Consider the following 20,418-nt stretch of genomic DNA (forward strand, 5'->3'; position numbering starts at 1 on the left):
ACCAGAGCTAAGAATTTCTTAAGACATATAAGAAAGCACACTTTAATACATCAAGCAATTTGACATTCCAAAAATCACAATGAACAATATTTAAAATTTAACTAGTGATAATTTCAAAATACATTATAAATAGACAGATGCAACAGAATCAAGTGGATATAAAAACCCAAACCAACATCCTTCATGTAGATAAATACAAGCTATCACTAAGTTTCATTAGATAATACTACACACCATGCACAACTAATATGGTGCAGGTGGCACATACAACAAGTTCATCTGCACCATTGTCTTATTACCCTTGTGCATTTCCAGTATTACTTTTAACACATTTTATTACTCTGTGCTCATTTAATGTGTGTGTGTGTGTGTGTGTGTGTATGTGTGTGCATGCATAAATGTCTCGAAATAAAAATGTAAAAAAAAAAACTACTCTAAAGTGTCAAGTAAAATGCACTACTGCAGAAGCATTCACTTAATTTAGGTAATGACAATTATCCAGTGATAAAGTGGCAGACAGAAATGATGACTTTTTGGGTCATGAAGAAGGAATTATACTGTATCTGAAGGAAAGTTTCACAGTAACAGCCCAAAAATATTTCTTCAATTAGTGATGAAAGGATTGTAGAAGTACTCAGACAACTCAGGATACAAGTTGATAATCATAATAGCATTTGGAAAGAAGAGCCAGAGATCATAGAGGGAAGCATGTGAAAAGCAGGTAAGAGACAGTGAAAAAAAAAATCAGTGCTACAAGTCTTGCAAATCAAACATAGGGAATGTGAGGTAAAGAAAAGGGCCAAAGTATGAAAAAAAAAAGAAATCAAATGTAGGGACAAGAAATGAGAAGAAATAATAATGTTGCAGAACCAGTCAGACAAAATGTTAGGCACAAACAAACAACTGCTAGGAGTGGTAGAGTTCACATTCCTCATTATTCTCCTCACATACATCACCAAGCACTTTAAATCATCATCAGATACCTGCCTGGTGCTACCTAAAAGTGAAGAATATCTTCCATTTGTTAATCTCAAACTTTATCCAACAATGTATGTGGGGTCCAACTGGAATGTGATATTTCTAACATATCTTAATGAGAGTTAATGATATTGAGAAGAGCATAATTAATAATTCAGTAAAGTCTGCATATGGCACTACATATGCTCAAGATCCTGAAAAATGACTTGAATCAGTTGGTTAGTTGGACAAATATTTGACAAATTACCTTCAATTATAGTAAGTGCAATGAGGAGCATTTGTATTTAACATGGACCACACATTTAATATACCTAGAATCAACTCAATTATATATCTTAAAGAAAGGGTTTTGACATAATGGTGGGTAAATAACTAAAAACATCAAAACAGTAATTGCTTACAGTAGCAAAGCTTATAGCATTTTAAGGTGTATTTATAGACACTAATTACAGGCCAAGAGAAGTTAGTTCTTTACATAAATCAGCAGTTAGGCCTAATTTTTAAATATTGAACACTGACTTTTTGGAAATTATTCAAAAGATGACTAACACAATGGTTTCAGGAATGGGAAAGTTATGTTACTTGCTTTCTCTTGACAAAAGATGGGTAAAAGGTGATTGTATTAACTTTCACAAGAGCATTTGGAGAAGGTAATGCAAAATGTACTTGCCCAAAAATCTGCATCCCATTTTTCAGGAACTATATTCAAATAATTAACTACTTTTTTGCACAGGATGAATGGAATCTTGCCATTTTGCTATCATAAGCACTTTTCATTATGTAAACATGACTAAATGTTAACTTTAATCTGATACCTGTTAAAATTAGTTTACTCTGGACCATGTGTCAGCCAGTTGAACTGATGATCACCTTGGAGGGTCAAAATGCTGTTCTCTCCATATCAGTAAAAGTGTTAATACCCAAACCAGCTGTTCCGAGATACATTTTTATTTCAAATGGGTTCCTCATACCACCAAGAAAAACCTTAAGTTTGTTTGCTGTTTTTGTTTTTTCAATTGAATTTACTATATGCTCCCTATCTTGTTCCTGTTTTTTAAATTCCCCTTTTTAAATTGACAATTTCCATTAATTGTGTAAATGAAGATCCAGATATGTTGTTCCAATCCAATAATAGGACAAAAAAACAATTGCTAAATTAAAATAGACTTACATGAAGTTTGATTTGTAACTTGTACAACTAGTTTTCACAAGTTACAGTGACAATTCTTTAGCCAATTTTGAAAAATATTACTTTAGCAATTTAAAATAAAATTACATTAAGTGAAATTTATAGAATTTGTTTTAATGGTTTGCATTAAAATATTTTGGATTTCTTAGTACTTAAATTTATTTTTTATTTTGAGTAAAAAGTAAAAACTCAATTTCAAAGTTTGGATTGTAATTGTATAAATTGTAGAATATGTTCCATGACTAATGTAAAACAAGATTACCTATACAATTTTGTTCACTTTTTTTTTTTTACAAGTGATTTATAACTAAAAGTGGCAACTACTACAATAAGCAAATTAAAATATCAAAATGAATATGATTACATGAATTACACAAGTGTTTAAATTGATGCTTTATGACAGGAAAACAGCAAGAAAACAATTACATTTTAACCTTACAATTAAATGCATTACCTTAATAGAGTTACAAATTTTATCAAAACAGTAGCCAATAACTTCTGATCTTCTTTAACCAAGGAAGATTTTCAAGCTCATTTTACTGCCTTTGGCTGACATATTCTCTATCTGCTTCATGAACCATCACAATTAATTAAAGATCAAATTTATGCTGCTAAGTCATTTCTATAGAACCTGTTTCTATTTTCCTCAAAAGTATTTAAAATTATAATGTGGTATGTAAATAAATATGGTGTTTCATATCTGCAACAAATAACACATGTACTTAGATTTCCACACACACCAACAGCAAGTATAAAAGCAAAAGAACTGAAAACATGGAACATTCTAATAAACATTAAAAAAAAATTAAATTAAAAAAGAAAACAAAGTATTTTTTATGTTTGTTTTCAAAGCAATGTCTCCCAAACAAAATTTTTGGAAATTTCCCAACATAAAATATGATGAAAAACAAACAACCAAATTATATTAATTTCTTTTAAACAAAATTAGATATTACTTAACAATTTTTCCCCTATATTTTATGCAAGTTTGTTAAGTAATTTCACAATGAGAAGGATAAAAATCAAAGCCTGGAAAGGATTAAGTTGTTAAAGCCTGGATAAAGACTTATTCTTTAGCCTAAAGTTTGGGATGATTTGCTGATGACATGGTTTGTGCTGATACAGTGTTGATATAGTCGTTTCTACCTTCTGCTGAAAATGGATATAATAAGCTAAATTTAAGGTGGTTTAAGTTAATAAATCAGATCTTTTTTACTCTTGGATAAAGGAAAAACTTTGATAAGCCATATGTCCTTTCATCACTTTTCCTTACTATAAATAAAGTGCTCTTGAAAAACAGAATTATTTAGACATGATTGTGTTAAATTAAAAAAATAAAAGTTAATCTTCTTTTGAGTATTTAGTTACATGTACAGTGTCTTGTGATGTGAGAAAGTGATTTAGGATCTGTTAATATAAATTCTTAGTTTACAAGTATATAAACTTTTGCAAAATTACAATACTATTAATTGTCCCTTTTAAGGAATGGTAGGAACTTAATATAAAAAGACTGTCAATTAAAATAATTATGGATTAAAAACAAAATGTACTATAAAAGCTTAAAATGTAATTTTCCTCTAAATTTAAAACTATAAATGATATAAGTGTGTGAAGTGTTAATACTATAGGCTATATATAGTCTTTAAATATAACAGTAAATATTGGAGTACCTGTATAAAAGTCTTACAGTATTAGATTATTATCATAATTAATTTCGCTTATACGTTTGTAAATAGTGAAGTCTTTTACAACTTTTGAAAGACTGAAGGCAAACAAAATATCGTAAATGAATGTTAAATTCTATACAAGTAACAACCACTTTTCCAGAGTATCATATTAATTTTCTAAAACTTAATAAAACTAAGTTATTAGACAGACTTACGAATAGTGGTAAATTTGTAATACAAACAGTGTTTGAAATAAATAATTATATTCCATCATAATACAAACGCTTAAATTGCCATAAACTTAAAAGAGATATGCGATGACTTCCAGTTCAACAAGTTGGGCAATAGCATGAAACTCACAGAAACAAATAAAAAGCACGATTTTTTTTAATTTTGTTCAGTTTCACCAAGCTTAAAACTTTTTACTTGCCCAACTGCCAGTTCTAGGTCAAAGAAGCCTGTTTGCTCTGATTGGCAATAATTTTGATTTTTTTTTTTTTTGCATTTCACTGTTATTTTTGTATAAAGTTCAATACGTAGTTTAATTGCTATTAATAATGATTTTAACACTTACAATTACATTAGTCTTTCCACTATCTTTCTTAAGGTACACTTCGATTCATGTCTCCTCACTTGTGTTTTTTTATTATTATTCACAATAACATAATTTTTACTTTTAGTTTACAAAAACACCACGTAATATTTTTAGCAATTAATTATTATAACCCACAATTTATATCTGCATTTAACCTGGTAATAGCATTCACATGAGAAGAACTTTAGCACCCCCTATACATTTTCTTTAGTTTTAATGTTTTATTTCCAAGAGACGTTGCTATCAATATCACTATATACAAATCAACCTTTTCAACTAAATTCTAATGATGATAAATTATCAAAATATTGAAATATCAAACAGTTATTATAATCTAGAAGTTACGGTTCAAGTAAAAAAAATACCCCAATTGGTTTCTAATGCTTTGTCAGCTTTTAATATTTAATTTTTTGTTTTTAAATTTCGCGCAAAGTTACACGAGGGCTATCTGCGCTAGCCGTCCCTAATTTAGCAGTGTAAAGCTAGAGGGAAGGCAGCTAGTAATCCCCACCCACCGCCAATTCTTTCCAGTAGAATAAGTCCCTGTCACATTCTATGCACTACGTGCTATTTCACAGTAATATATTTTACTAGAGAGCACATGTGTTGTCCTGGAGAATTGACCCAGGTTTACGAGTCACTAGGGCGGGAAGAACTTAATATTTCTCTATTTTCTATATGCACACAAATTTTGAACAATAAATACATTAACTAAGGGCATAGAGAATACATGGTAAGCGTATAAAACACATTGTTTCTTTCCCTAGGAAAATTTATTTATTCCTAACTTTAAAATAAAATTATAAACAATTAAGGTAATACACGTAATGATAATGAAATAGGTATAATATACTCTTACATGAGCAAAGTACGTGACCAACAACAAAAAAGCAAAAATGAGAATATACTACTTCATATCAAACAAGTATCGTGATTTAAAACGGAAAATGTCGAACAGACTAAATACAATACAATCAAATTCTGAATCAAGTTACAAAGGTAAAAAATTAGATAAGAAAGGTTTTAACATTGAACGTGAACAAAAACTCTTTCACATTGATTAAAGATAAAACAATCCATTTATTGTATATAAACACAAAACTATATAAAACTAGCCTTTACTCAAAAACAAATTAAAACAGAATGAATTGTAAAGTACAAATTCTTCTAAATCAATAACATACGTTGAAATAAATCTTCATAATGGTAAAATATACAACAGTGACATAAATAAAACCAAACTGTAGTAGACAAGCAAACAAATGTGTGGACAATATTATATATATATATATTTGTACGTATGTATATAAACACAACTAAAATTAAACAACAGAAATATTTATTTATTTGTTGTTTTTCTATAGCAAACCCTCCATCTGCTGCCTTGGTGGGAAAAACACAGATGGTGCAAGAGAATAACAAATTTTTCACGAGATGTGCTCGTGAATAACTTATGTGTTAGATTATTCGATAGAGCAATACGAGTTTGCCCAGTGATTTACAACTTGTGTGTTAGGATTATTAATTAGATACGGTTGAAATACATCAAAACTATAATATTCAAGTAGAAATAAGAGTATACCGTTACGAGCTTTACACTATTTTGGGTAAAAAAGTTCAGGCTTCTGTTACAACTTAAATTCATTTTGGAAGAAAAAAACGAGGATAATTTAAATATATTTCACATTCTTTTATGTTGGTAAAAGGTCGGTGAGATTGATCGACTCTGTATGCGTTGAGGTAGAGAAAATAACAAACAAAATATAAAGTTTTACTGAAAAACCCAAAAACGTTTGAAATGTATTTAGGAGGCTTAATAGATGAAACAAGTATTTTTAATCCCAACATGGAGAGTTGCTTTGCACTCAGAGCACTCAGCACTTTGAATTCAAGAGATATAATATTTACTGAAAGCTTGTGAAATTTCGTGAAGTTATACAGAACCTTAATATGAGTTAAAATACGGAAACTAAAGGCCAATTCTGGGCCACAAATTCAACCAAATTGTCCGACCCTGTAGTAAGAGAAAGAAAATTGATATTCAATCACCACAACCTTACTATAAATTCTTCATAGTGTGTTAGACCATGCAGCTCTACTATGATCGTTACCATGAAAAATTTTAACATTAGTAAGATGTGTACATGTTAACAGATGAAATGCTTTGCCCTTGCTTTTAGTGTATGTGTTTGTTTTTCTTATAGCAAAGCCACAAAGGGCTATGTGCTCAGCCCACCGAGGGGAATCCCCTTGCTTTTAGACTGCCTCTAACTATAAAGTTCTATGGTGGGATAGCGATATGTTTGCGGACTTACAACACTAAAGACAGCCCAGTATGTTGGTGTAAAACAAACAAACTATAAGTTTTTAATTCCAAAAGAAAAAGGAATGAAAAACTTGATGCCAGATGCTAGTATGTACCCAGAGTAGCTTGTTCTTGTTTCTGTGAAACATGTACATATCAGACACACGAATAAGAGAGACAAGCACAGCTCTTTTAACAATAATTATAAATATTTACTTTTATAAAATCAATGCAATATAGCATATGAAACATTGTAACATAAGTTACAGTACTTAAATACTTTCCAGTGCAAAAATACGTAACACTGATATTCAAAAGAGGTTTTAATTTGAGAGCATAATTTATAAAACACACAAATAAAAATGCTAGCTAGTCGTTCCTAATTTTGAGCTACTCTTATACCAACGAACAGTAGCATTGACGGTAACATTATAAAACTCCAAAGATAAAAGGGCAAGCATATTTGGTGTGACGGGAATCTAACCCATGCCTCTCAGCTTACGAATGGAGTGCCATAACCACCTGGCCATGCCAGGTCCATTTGTTAAAAAAATGCTGAAATTATTTGAAATAGTTTACAGTAAAAAACTAAGCACACTTCTCTTTGGATTTAAGTCAGTGCATTGTTTTTTTCTAAGAGTCATGTTAAAGATAGTCATAAAGAAAACATTTAAGAAGTAATTTTATACACAGTTAAGACTGCCAATGTTGGAAGAAGAGAAAACACGCAAATTACTCTCTTTTTTTTCTTTTTTATTGGAAACATAATGCGCTTTGTAAAAGCAGAAAAAAATATTTCGACCTTTCTCGACAGGAAAACAACAGTAAAATATGCCAAGTTTAAATTATCCACGGTTAAATAATGTTTTAAATACTGTCTTTATCCTATTTTTTTATTTTCGAAATTCCTAAGTTACTCTTAATAGAGTAAAATTATTTTGTATCTTCATGCATTTATTCATCATGGTAATAATTTGTTTAATTTATAAAATCTAGTCATTTCACTTCATATTGTTGTGACACACTACTTGATACACACTTCTCTTTGGATTTAAGTAAGTCAGTGCATTGTTTTTTTCTAAGAGTCATGTTAAAGATAGTCATAAAGAAAACATTTAAGAAGTAATTTTATACACAGTTAAGACTGCCAATGTTGGAAGAAGAGAAAACACGCAAATTACTCTCTTTTTTTCTTTTTTATTGGAAACATAATACGCTTTGTAAAAGCAGAAAAAAATATTTCGACCTTTCTCGACAGGAAAACAACAGTAAAATATGCCAAGTTTAAATTATCCACGGTTAAATAATGTTTTAAATACTGTCTTTATCCTATTTTTTTATTTTCGAAATTCTAAGTTACTCTTAATAGAGTAAAATTATTTTGTATCTTCATGCATTTATTCATCATGGTAATAATTTGTTTAATTTATAAAATCTAGTCATTTCACTTCATATTGTTGTGACACACTACTTGATACACACTTCTCTTTGGATTTAAGTAAGTCAGTGCATTGTTTTTTTCTAAGAGTCATGTTAAAGATAGTCATAAAGAAAACATTTAAGAAGTAATTTTATACACAGTTAAGACTGCCAATGTTGGAAGAAGAGAAAACACGCAAATTACTCTCTTTTTTTCTTTTTTATTGGAAACATAATACGCTTTGTAAAAGCAGAAAAAAATATTTCGACCTTTCTCGACAGGAAAACAACAGTAAAATATGCCAAGTTTAAATTATCCACGGTTAAATAATGTTTTAAATACTGTCTTTATCCTATTTTTTTATTTTCGAAATTCCTAAGTTACTCTTAATAGAGTAAAATTATTTTGTATCTTCATGCATTTATTCATCATGGTAATAATTTGTTTAATTTATAAAATCTAGTCATTTCACTTCATATTGTTGTGACACACTACTTGATACCTAAATGCACGAGCACAGTATATATATGTGTTGTTTAACATTATTTTTATTTAATTCTATTCTTAAGGCCCCTCCTCTGGCTCAGTTCTAAGTCTGAAGGCTTATACCGCTAAGAACCGTGTTTCGATACCTGTGGTAGGCATAGCACAGATAAATCATTGTGTAAGTTTGCGCTTTAACTACAAACGAAACAAACAAACTTTCTGTGATTTTTCCTACTTTCATCAGTTAATGTACTCTTTTTAGGTTAAATTCTTTAGTGTTCAAATTAGTCGTCCCTAAATTTTGTTTGTTTGTTTTGTTTTTTGAATTTCGCGCAAACGTAGCCGTCCCTAATTTAGCAGTGTGAGACTAGAGTGAAAGCAGTTAGTCCCCACCAGACACCTCCAACTCTTTGGCAAAATCTCAAAATATCAACTTCCAGGGCAAGTGGTTTGATGAGTTCCCATGGCTGCACTTTGACAATCAGACTCAAAGCGTCAAATGCTTTCATTGTGCCAAGGCGGAAAATAGAGGCCTTTTTACTAGGAAATTGGAGAAGCCAGTGGAGTATACCTTCATATCCACCGGTTTTTGCAACTGGAAAAAGGCAAAACAGAAATTCAACGAACACCAATCCTCCTCTCAGCACAGATTCGCTATATCTCCAGAATGTTCACTCGATGTAACTTCAGTGACTGTCCAGCTACATGATGGAACAAGAAGCAGCAGGGAAGAATGCAAAAGAAGTCTAGCCAAAATATTCAAAAGTTTACGTTTCTTACTGCGTCATGGTTTAGCGTTACGTGGACATACTGATACGAAGGGGAACTTCCTGCAGTTAATGAAGCTCCTGGAAGAGGAAGATCCTGAGTTGACGGCCTACTTGTCAAAGAAAACCACATTCACATCACCCCAGGCTCAGAATGAAATAATGAACATAGCACACGAAGTGCAGCAAAGTAAAATCTTTGCATTAATGGTTGATGGCACTCAGGATGTTACAGGTGCCGAACAAGAAACAATATGTGTATGATATGTAGATGAGAACCTTGACGTCCATGAGACATTTCTTGGTTTGTACAGTGTTTCCAATACAACTGGTGAAACAATATCCTCGACTGTACTTGATGTACTGACTAGACTGACTCAATTTACCACTGTCAGGATTAAGAGCACAAAGTTATGATGGAGCCGGTAACATGAGTGTTGCGTACAATGGATGCCAGGCAAAAATAAGAGAAAAGCAACCGTCAGCTTTGTTTTTTCACTGCGGAGCACACAAGGCTAATTTAATAATGCAACATGCAGTTGAAGCTTGTGAATGTGTTCGAGATTCTATTCAGTGGGTACATGAACTTGGTGTCTTGCTTCAGAGGTCAGGCAAATATACAAGACACTCTTTGAAAATATTGTATCGTCAGACAGCCACAATGGTTCAGTTAAATACATCCGCCCACTATGTCCAACACGCTGGTTGTGCCGCCTATCTGCAATTACATGTGCTAATGATCACTACAGTGACATTGTTGATTCTATGTCTCAATTAGCAAATGAAAAATTAAATGTAGCAGTGAAAGCACATGGTCTGCTGGACATATTTGGCAAAGGAAAGACAGTTTTAGGATTGTTGATGGCTCAGCATCCATTAGCTGCATTAGAGGAACTAAACCGTGCATTCCAAGCAAAATCAGCGACAGTATCTGGCATGATTGAAGAATCTGCAATGACAGTTGAGCAATTGCGGGTATTGCGAACAGAGAAAAATTACAACAAGATATTTGATGAAGCTGAGAAAAAGGTAACTTCCCTGGATCTGGTACCTATTGAACTACCACGCATTCGCAAACCCCCCAGAAGGATCACAGGTGATGGCTCAGCACACCATTCTGCAACACAACAGCTAGAGATTACTACAGAAGCCAATATTTTGAATTTGTGGACACAGTCATAGAACATCTGACCACTAGATTCAATGCAGACAACAATGACTTGAGGCAATATCTGGCACTTGAGAACATGATCACATCTGGCAAGATTGACAACTCGGTTATAAACTTCTATCCAGAAATCTTTGCACAACGGTTCGAGTTTCAGTTGCCCATGTTTAAAGAAACAACAAAAGTAGTATATCTGAAAGATCCGAAGGATGCTTACTGTAAAATGCATGAAACAAGCCAGCAGATGTTTAGTGAAGTGTTTCTTCTCATGAAAATTTTGCTTGTATGTCCAGTATCCAGCTGCGAATGTGAACGCAGCTTTTCTGCATTAAGACGGTTGAAGACGTGGTTAAGGTCAACTATGTCTCAGTGCCGCCTCAACCATGTGGCAGTTTGTCACACTCATAAAGATGAGGTCGACAAGATAAATATAGAAGAGATTATGAAAGAATTCATAAACAGATCATCACAAAGGAAGTATACGTTTGGGAACATGTAGACTAGAGGACTAAATGAATCTTCAATGAAAAGTATGAATAATTATGTGCTACATTGTATTGATGTGTAATTTTCAAGAGTTCGCAAAGACATTTTAATTATTTTTATCAAACAACATGAACAGTTTTTCAATAGATATAAACTTATCAAAAGTAATTACTAATTTTATTAATATTTAAAAACGTAATTCATGCAATAAAAGTTATTAGTAACCTTGTCAAGTATAATGGCCATCTTTTATACTGTGCAGTGTACAGGAATAAATTCATGTGGCAGTTAATTTGTGACACATTTGTCTTTATTCTATTAACATTTTGAAAACTGTTCACAACACCTCACTTATACAAACCTACATGGAAACCTTGAAGTATCGTGGCAACAAGATTACTCTGTAACTGCATGTTTATAGCTTTCAGGTTCACGTAATCAGAGATTACCAATTTGCAAATTGAACAGTCCACATAAGTGGTTGCAAAAATCATCCCCCCATCGGGTGTAAAAAATCTACGCCCCTGGTGAAATGTAATTACAATAAACGAAGGATAGTTTAATTTTATAACTATTTTCACCTTTTTTCTTTGTGTGTTAATATTACAATTATTAAAAAAAAAACAAATCATACTTTCCTAAAATTGCACCTGAGCTGCTTGAAATAGCAGTTACCAAACAAACAGAATATTGTGTGCTCGCAAGTCGTTAATGAGAACTCAACACTTTAACTCACAATAATGCCACTAAAGGCTCAAAGGGTAGCTTGATGACTTGTAACGATAAAATCCAGATTTGGTGTCCGAGATGGACACAGCACAAATAGCTAAATATGCAGTCCTGTACATAAAACAAATTTTTTTTTTTTTTTAAATAGAATTACACCCACTGGAGATGGTGATATTTTTGTATTAAAATTACGAAACTGCTATATGAACATTACTTAATTCATAAAGTATCTATCAAGTTGATGGTCAAATGAAAAAAAATCATATTGAAATTTTATACACAAAAAAAGTGTCAACAAACGTTCTATATTTTGATTTACAGCAACTGCATGTGCATAAAGTTGATAAACTTCCTATCACCCACACATGTTTAAAAAGGAGGAATATATATAAGCTTATGTTGAGACTACTCAACTTGGCTTGTAATATATGGAACTCCCGCTGGTACAGTGGTGAGTCTACGGATTTACAACGCTAAAATCAGGGGTTCGATTCCTCTTGGTGGACTGATAGCCCGATGTAGCTTTGCTATTAGAAAACACACACACCATTGTAACATGTGGAACAGCCTATCACTCTATGATATTGGCAGCAAAAATAGAGATAAATGGGTTAATCCAATATTTTGTATTGTGCTTGGGTATGTTAACGATTTCATAAGATTTTTGGTGAAAGAACCGGAACCATTAGGTTTACAGAGATTCTTTTACACTGAAAATATTTTGATGAGGATCTCTCGGCGGGTTAGAACTTATAACCATAAACTCCGGGATTAGATTTCCCTTAGTGGACAGAACGCAAATAGCCTATTGTTTAGCATTGCACTAAGATAAACAAACTTTGCGTAAGATCATAAAGTTATAAAAGTCAAGTTAAGGTCATATTACGCTGACCGCATCAACAAGATCCCGCTGTGATATTAGCTCATGATTTATTATGCATAGAATAAACGGAGATTCAAGCAGTTTCTTGGTTTCTCATAAACGAGAAATGTATCGCTTGTGAGATAATCTTATGAACTGGGACATTTCAAAGGAGAAGATGTCACTTTTCAGTCAGTGCCAAGGAATCGTCTGGACACTAAAATAATAACATGACTTGTTCTCTCTCTTTATTTAGGTCATGATGAAGAATGATAAAAATCAAGTATAGGCCTATCAATCTCACATCAGTTGTGAGAAAAGTTTTGGAAAATCTGATAAAAGATACATAACAAAATCAGTAAACAAAGTTTGGAATTTTATTGGATAGTCAACATGATTTTACTAGGAAAAATTCTTGTCTTACACATCTTTGCGAGTTTGTTTGTTTGAAGTCAAATACAAAGCTATACAATGGGCTATCTGTGTTCTGCTTACCACGGATATCGATACCCTGTTTCTGGCGATGCAGGTCCGCAGACATTCCGTTGTGCCACTGGGGGCATGCTGATGCGGGTAAGGGCATATGTAGATTTAGTTTATTTGAATTTTCAAAAAGCGTTTGACAAGGCACCAAATAAAAGGGTTGTAAAAATACGTATGAGGGATAAATTAGCTTATTGGATAGAAGAATCGCTGGATGAAAGAAAGCAGAGGGATGTTATAAGTGGAGTTAAGTTAACCTGGATTAATGTTTTGTTTGTTTTTGAATTTCGCTCAAAGCTAGTCGAGGGCTATCTGCGCTAGCTGTCACTAATTTAGAGTGTAAGACTAGAGGGAAGGCAACTAGTCATTACCACCTACCGCCGTCTCTTGGGGTACTCTTTTACCAACGAATAGTGGGATTGACCGTACATTATAACGCCCTTACGAATGAAAGGGCGAGCATGTTTGGTGTGACGGGGATTCGAGCCCGCGACCCTCGGATTACGAGTCGAGTGCTTAACCATCTGGCCATGCTGGGCCTAGGATTAATGTTACGAGTGGGGCATCTGAGGTCTTAGTTTTAGTCTCTTTCCTCTTTTTGGTTCGCATTAATGACATAGATGAAGGAATGGTTAATAAATTACTTAAATTTGCAGACATTAGGACTTGTGTGTTGCTGGCTATGTGAAGGAAGTTGTTTGATTTACAAATATATTTAGTTCATTTGGTAAGATGGGCAAATAAATGGCAGATTTATTTTAATTATAACAAATGCAAAAGGATGCATGTTGGTAAGCATAATTTCAATTATAATTTAGATGTGAATAACTTTAATAGTTTTATGAAACGGATCTTGGTGTAGTAGTTGATCATTCTTTTAAACCATTCAAACAGAATGCTGTTGCTAGTGGTAGGGCAAATATATTTCAAATTGTATTTAAAGAAACGTTGTATAAAAGTCTAAAGAGGTTATAATTTGATTGTATGGGTCACTGGTTAGGCCAAATTTCGATGGAGGAGTTGTCATATGAAGAGAAGTTAAGATCTCTCTAACTGCTTTCTCTGGAAAAAAGGAAAGTTGGAGAGGATCTGATTGAGGTGCTTAAGATTGTAAAGGGAATTGATTGTGGTGATGCATCACCTTTTTTTCATACTTAATAGTGAGAATAACAAGACTTGTGAACACAAATACAAATTTTTGGCACTGTAGGATTCATCTTCAAATAAGACAGTTTTATTTTGTTTGACAGAGTGGTTAGTTTTTAGAATTGGTTTCCTCGTATGTTGTGGAGGAAGTAAATTAAAGTGGGTTTAAGAGAAATATTGATAACTATATGAATACTGGCTGATTTTAAGTTATTAATAGTTTTAGTTTAGTTTAGTTTAGAGGATAAGATAGCCTAGATAGACTAGTAAGTCCTTTGTTGTTCCTAAGTATTAGCTTGCGCTATCCTTGTTTTCTAATACCATCATTTCTACGAATATACTTAGTTTTCATTTACATTTATATAGTTTCACTGATTCCATCATTCTTATAAGTAATTTGATTTATCTCTAATAATTCTAGGTTTTTGGATTACAAAATATAACAAGTATTCTTCTTCATCACTGATATATAAATCTAGGTTTTTGGATTACTAAATATAACACGTATTCTCTTTGTTAGTAATAAATCTAAGTTTCTGACCCTCTTAAACACACATGTACCATCCTTCTTAAGTGATATAGATTTGCAGATATCCTCATCTCTTCTGGTAATCTTAAGTTAATTCTCTAATTTCTAAATATTTAAAATTCCCCAGTTTATAACACATTCAAAGTATATTCTCTAACCTTTTCGTCTCTAAAAGCTTTCCACTTTCAAAATAGTTTTCTGGAGTTTCTAATATTATCATTTAAAATCCGCTTTAGCTGTGTCTAGTTCTGAACGGATAGATTAAAGGGTGGCCGTTTAAGCGACAGTATGCACTATTAACTTTTGTTAGTTCTTATCGAATAACAAAATATGGTCATTACTTTATAACAAAGCGCTATTCGTTTTTGTTGTTGTTGAGGCAGCGATACAAATTGTGTAGTTGTCTAAATCATTCAGAATTCAAGGAATTTGAAAGTCACAATTAATATTTTGTCACCTATACTAGTTCTTATAGTTTAAACTCTTACTAGTGTACCCAAAATGGAACCCGAATTTGGGCGTGGTGTGAATTCCCATTTATATTCCCATAATTATGCTAAAAAGCTATAACTTGCTTTTCTGTGACGATTAGAAGTGAGGGCCTGGCATGGCCTAGCGCGTTAAGGCGTGCGCTTCGAAATCTGAGGGTCGCGGGTTTGCGCCCGAGTCGCGCCAAACATGCTCGCCCTCCCAGCCGTGGGGGCGTTATAATGTGACGGTCAATCCCACTATTCGTTGGTAAAAGAGTAGCCCAAGAGTTGGCGGTGGGTGGTGATGACTAGCTGCCTTCCCTCTAGTCTTACACTGCTAAATTAGGGACGGTTAGCGCAGACAGCCCTCGAGTAGCTATGCGCGAAATTCAAAATACAAATACTTTATAAATGGGAAAAAAAAAACGTCCTTAGGTTAATTGGATAATTAGTCTAATTTGGGACACACTGTCCATTTTATGGCAAGGCGATTTCTCTATATATAAAATGAACGCTAGGTGGCGATATTCTCTCAACGCGGTTTATAACATAAGGTATGAAGTTATAATTTGGAGATTGGTGTAAAGGGTTAGGAATGTGGACGTACAAATAAAGATTGAAAGAATTGAAAAGTATAGATATACATGTATGTTTGTAAAAGTAATAATATTTGTACTATGATGTATGTACGAATCTGAAGTTTTAGTTGTAGTAATACTGTATTAGACATTTATGTAAATCTGGTATTATTATCAGTATTAGAATCCAAGGCAGTAAATTGCGTCTTGTATTGTTGAAGAATGGGTACTCTGAAAGCTTCAGTCAACATCGGTAAGTATATATAATATAGTGACGTACAGTGCAAGTCAATAAATGTGATCTGTATTATGCGTTGTGCTTCAGTTGGTGTTTTATGAATACTTAAAACATTTATATATTTAGAAGTTTGAAGCATGTGTAGTAATTCATTCTTCTGAATTAACCATCAGAGACACAACTAAAAGAAGACTTGTTTTGTTTTTGAATTCTTTAATCGATTAGTAGCGTAACTACAAAAGATGACTTCCCTCACTAAAAAAGTGATTTGGTCTCCACCATTTATTTCCTTATAATTGTAGTTACGATGCTAGCTGATTGATATTATTAACTTAACTGAAAATTCAAAGTTAAACCAAACTGAAGATTTCGTTTAGTGTTTATAATCAAATTATGTATATATTTTGGGCTGGTTAGTCTATGTATTGATGCAAGTGAAGTACATGGTATGCTTCAAAGAACTATAATTGTTTTACTTACACATGGATAATTTGGATTACAAACTGAGGTTGTTACTATTAGTGTACGCATTTAGTCTGCTTTGTCCTTTTTTGAATGTTTTTACGCTACAAGTGTAGTGGAACCATCCTGGAGTTCAAACATTAAACTTGTGTTTCTCCCATTTCAGCAGTTCTTAGGTTTGTCAGGCTGCTACCTTCATTCCAGTTTTGGAAATATATTCTTAACATCATTGGCTTATATGGTCTCCAGGGTTATTGATGAAGAGTAACATTCCTTGAATGTTGAAACAAGTCTAGTTTGGTAACAAACAAGTCCAAGTGCTAGGCTAGTCTTTACATTTAAGTCTTGCCAAATTAATAATTTTAATGATATGACCAAAACTATTTCATTATAGGTAATCAAAGCTTTACCATATAATATGACTAATAAAACATGAAAGAAACAGAAAACAAAACATCTTATCGGATGAATAGTAAATAATTTAATACAGAATTCAAAGTTAGGCTACTTTTTATCTTATGTTGTTATTAGTAAGAAGCTGTAAATTGTGTAAGGGTAGTATATATTTTACCTGTTACAGCCTTAGTGTCTGCAAATGTTACATTATTCATAGGCAGATTGTTGCAAAAGTTCATTGTATGTTGTGTGAAACTAAATTGCTATAAATCACTTTTACATAGAACTTAAGGAATGACCTCTAGTATTTGTTGAAGCTGTTCAAAAGAATTTACTTTTAGTTAGCTTATTTTCATCATATATATTAGTGAGAATCTTCTAGGACTCATTGTGTTTCCTCTCAGTTATTTTATATTTAAGTATAAGTAAATGTTTGTAGTCTTGTTTTGCAGATTAAAATTTTGACACTTGGAGTCTGTATTGCAACTTGTTGCTAAATGTTTTCAATTTGAAAGAAACCGTTTTTGTTTTGAATTAAGTTAATAATAAAAAAAATGTAAATTATTTTTGATATTCATTTTACTAGTTACGTAGAATTGATTGTATAAGAAGTATTCTAATAGTTGTTATTACTAAGTCAGTGAACACATAGTAGTGTGATAACCATTCATACAATGTCAATATCACTGTTAGTATGATGTTGGAAGTTGTGTGAGGATGCTTCCTATATCTGTCATAATAGCATCTGATTGCCCAGGCTATAATAATACTCATAATGATTTTTAATATTATTGTATGGTTGATGTGTTAATGTTAAAATTAAATATTAAAGATTTAAATTCATCCATATGTTGTTAGTGTTAGAAGTATGTAGTAACCTGAATGGATAGGATTTCCTTTTTCTGCTTTTCCGACAAACCCGAACAAAATGGCACCTTTTTATTTCCATCCGAAAGGAATTTAAAAATGAAAACATCATCAATGTTCAGGCTTAAGGTCAGATAAATAAAATAAAATGAAGAAAAGCATATCTAAAGCCTGAACTTTGCATCATTGTCATGATAGTTATGACATGAGCTTATGAAGTGAAATATGTAAATAGACATGAAAGTTACATAGAAATTATTTCAGTTTTGCAAATGTGAAACCTAAACATTAGGTATGGATATAGATATGTATTTTATTTTGAAATAAAACACCATTCATTTTTGTCGTTATATTTGGTTTCATTGTAATGTACCTACCAAATGGTTTAATAAAATTGTGAACATTCATACTGCTGCATTTGACTGTGTACAAATGTGTAGTATGCCTTCTCACATATCATCATAATCCTTGTACAGTAAGAGTATTAAATAATTATTTATTAAAATTCTATTTCTTCATATATAAACATACTTGTGAATTTTATAATTGAAATGTGAATTAAACATTTATATTGTATGATTTTGGATTATTAATATATATATATATTAGAGATGCAATTCTTCTTAGTTATGAGCAAGTGCCGTAAAGGAAATTCAAACATTCATATTTTTGTTGCATTTGGCTTGAAAATAATCATACAATCCATAATTTTAAAGCATCATACTCAAAGCCAAAGTCACAAGAACCAACTCTGTTTTTCTATATGGCTTTCATTGTATTTCATATTTTGGCAAATCCCTATTTTGAAATCTTACCTTTAAACTTTGGAAATGTGCCTCATGAAGTGACATACTTTGAAATCTCACTTTCAGCAATTTTGTTTATCATATGAGAGTGTTTGAAAGACTATTTCTTATTAGCAGATCTCATGTGAGGGATGTTTGAGTGTAAAATTTGAGATAATTGAAGCATAAATATTTTTTTATAAACAGTTTAAAATTTGCATATAAGAATGAATAGTGAAATATCATGTAGTTGTATGGAACAAATATAATATTGTTATTATGTAATATTAATTTTCAGATGCTTTCCATTTTGTTCAATATCCTGAGTAATATTAAGCAACAAGCCTAAAAACATTGAACTTTATGAAACATCTTCATAAAGAGAGTATTCTGTTTTCCAAGATAACAGTACTATTTTTTAATATGACACCAGCAACTTAGCAGTAACTAGATATAACCTTTATCACAGATACACTGATCATCATGTTTTGATCTTGTTCAAGTTTATGCATCTTATAAATTTTCAAAGGAACATAAAATCATCAACTGTAAATATGCTCCTCTAAAGATTAAATACCCAGTAGTGTTGATAATAAAAACTGTAATTTTCCACAGATGAAATACACCAAGTCTACACAACCACATGTACAGTAAGTAGTACAGTTATGACAGTGTGTGTTTGTACCCCTGCATCATGAGTAGTTTTTTCCTCATAACTTAAAAAGTATCATGATTAGGATAGTGAAAGTAAAGTATATTATAAATATTATACTAACACACATCTACATAAATTTTTATGTAAATTGAACAACAAATAAACTGTTTATAACAAATAACCAAACATAAGAGGGGCAGAAAATGTTAGTGCATCTACTTTAATGGTCAGTTGTGCATCCTTTCAGGTGAATTATGTGATGCAATCTCTTCTCATAGCCCTCCTTGATCATTTGAAAGTATTTGATTGGTATTTTCTTCCATTCTTCTTTACAGAAGGCTTCCAACTCTTGCAAGTTTTTTGGATAACACTGATGAACCCTGGTCTTCAACTCATGCCAAACGTTTTCAATTGGGTTGAGATCGGGTGACTGCGATGGCCACTTCAGAATTGAACAAAAATTAAGCTGTGTTTAACTGTAGGGATGGTGTTCTTTGGAAGATTTTGTTCCTCCTCCTTACAAAAGATATAGCGAACATCATTGTGGCCGAAAAGCTCAATTTTAGTCTCGTTTGACCAAAGAATACTCTTCCAATAGGTAAAGGGTTTATCTACATGCTTTCTTGCATACCTCAATTGTGCTTCTAAATGAACAGGCTTTAAATATGGGGTTCTACGAGGACGGCATGCTTTGAACCCAGAAGAGCGTAACATGTTCATAACTGTAGAGGTGCTTACTTCAACCCGTTTCCCTTACCAGTTTCTGTATGTCATTACATGTTAAATGAGGGTTCCTACTAACTTTTCTGAGAACCTTTCTCTTGGTTCTCTCTGGAATTTTGGTGGGGCGTCCTGAACGAGGGAGGTTAGCAATTAATCCTGTGAGCTTAAACTTGACAATTATGCTTTGCAAAGTAGGTTTTGGCACATTATGTTGTGTGGCAATACCAGAAAGAGACACACGAGACTTGTATTTTACAATAATTCATTTTTTAAATTGCTGGAGAATTGTTTCCTGTTCGCCATGATGACCAAGCAGATAATGAGGGAGATGGAGCTAAATTGCCGGAAGTACATTTTTTGCTGGCTAAATTCCAATAATTATGAACCCAGTATCTAGTTCTGGAATAGTATAATATAGTTTATTCACCAAACTA

The 20,418-nt window shown here is 32.3% G+C and overlaps 2 protein-coding genes across 9 annotated transcripts in view; one reads left to right on the top strand and one right to left on the bottom strand.

The window, feature by feature from the left end:
- Nucleotides 1-4,639, bottom strand: part of LOC143225561 (E3 ubiquitin-protein ligase RNF13-like) — a 64,058-nt gene extending 59,419 nt beyond the window's left edge. For 2 of the 5 annotated variants that reach the window (XR_013013924.1, XM_076455245.1), the window contains exon 1: nucleotides 4,409-4,635. The gene's annotated coding sequence lies outside the window, so the exon portion shown is untranslated. Of the gene's footprint in view, nucleotides 1-4,049; nucleotides 4,304-4,408 lie in introns of those variants that run through there. The other 3 variants (XM_076455247.1, XM_076455246.1, XM_076455248.1) reach the window with 2 other exon arrangements.
- Nucleotides 4,640-15,806: 11,167 nt separating this feature from the next.
- Nucleotides 15,807-20,418, top strand: part of Nup205 (nuclear pore complex protein Nup205) — a 105,976-nt gene continuing 101,364 nt past the window's right edge. For 2 of the 4 annotated variants that reach the window (XM_076455250.1, XM_076455252.1), the window contains exon 1: nucleotides 15,807-16,111. In XM_076455250.1, the coding sequence (XP_076311365.1) occupies nucleotides 16,081-16,111 (31 nt within the window). In that variant the 5' untranslated portion in view covers nucleotides 15,807-16,080. The remainder of the gene's footprint in view (nucleotides 16,112-20,418) is intronic. The other 2 variants (XM_076455251.1, XM_076455253.1) reach the window with 1 other exon arrangement.

This window comes from Tachypleus tridentatus, chromosome 9 (assembly GCF_004210375.1).
Source record: "Tachypleus tridentatus isolate NWPU-2018 chromosome 9, ASM421037v1, whole genome shotgun sequence".
Lineage (NCBI taxonomy): Eukaryota > Metazoa > Arthropoda > Merostomata > Xiphosura > Limulidae > Tachypleus > Tachypleus tridentatus.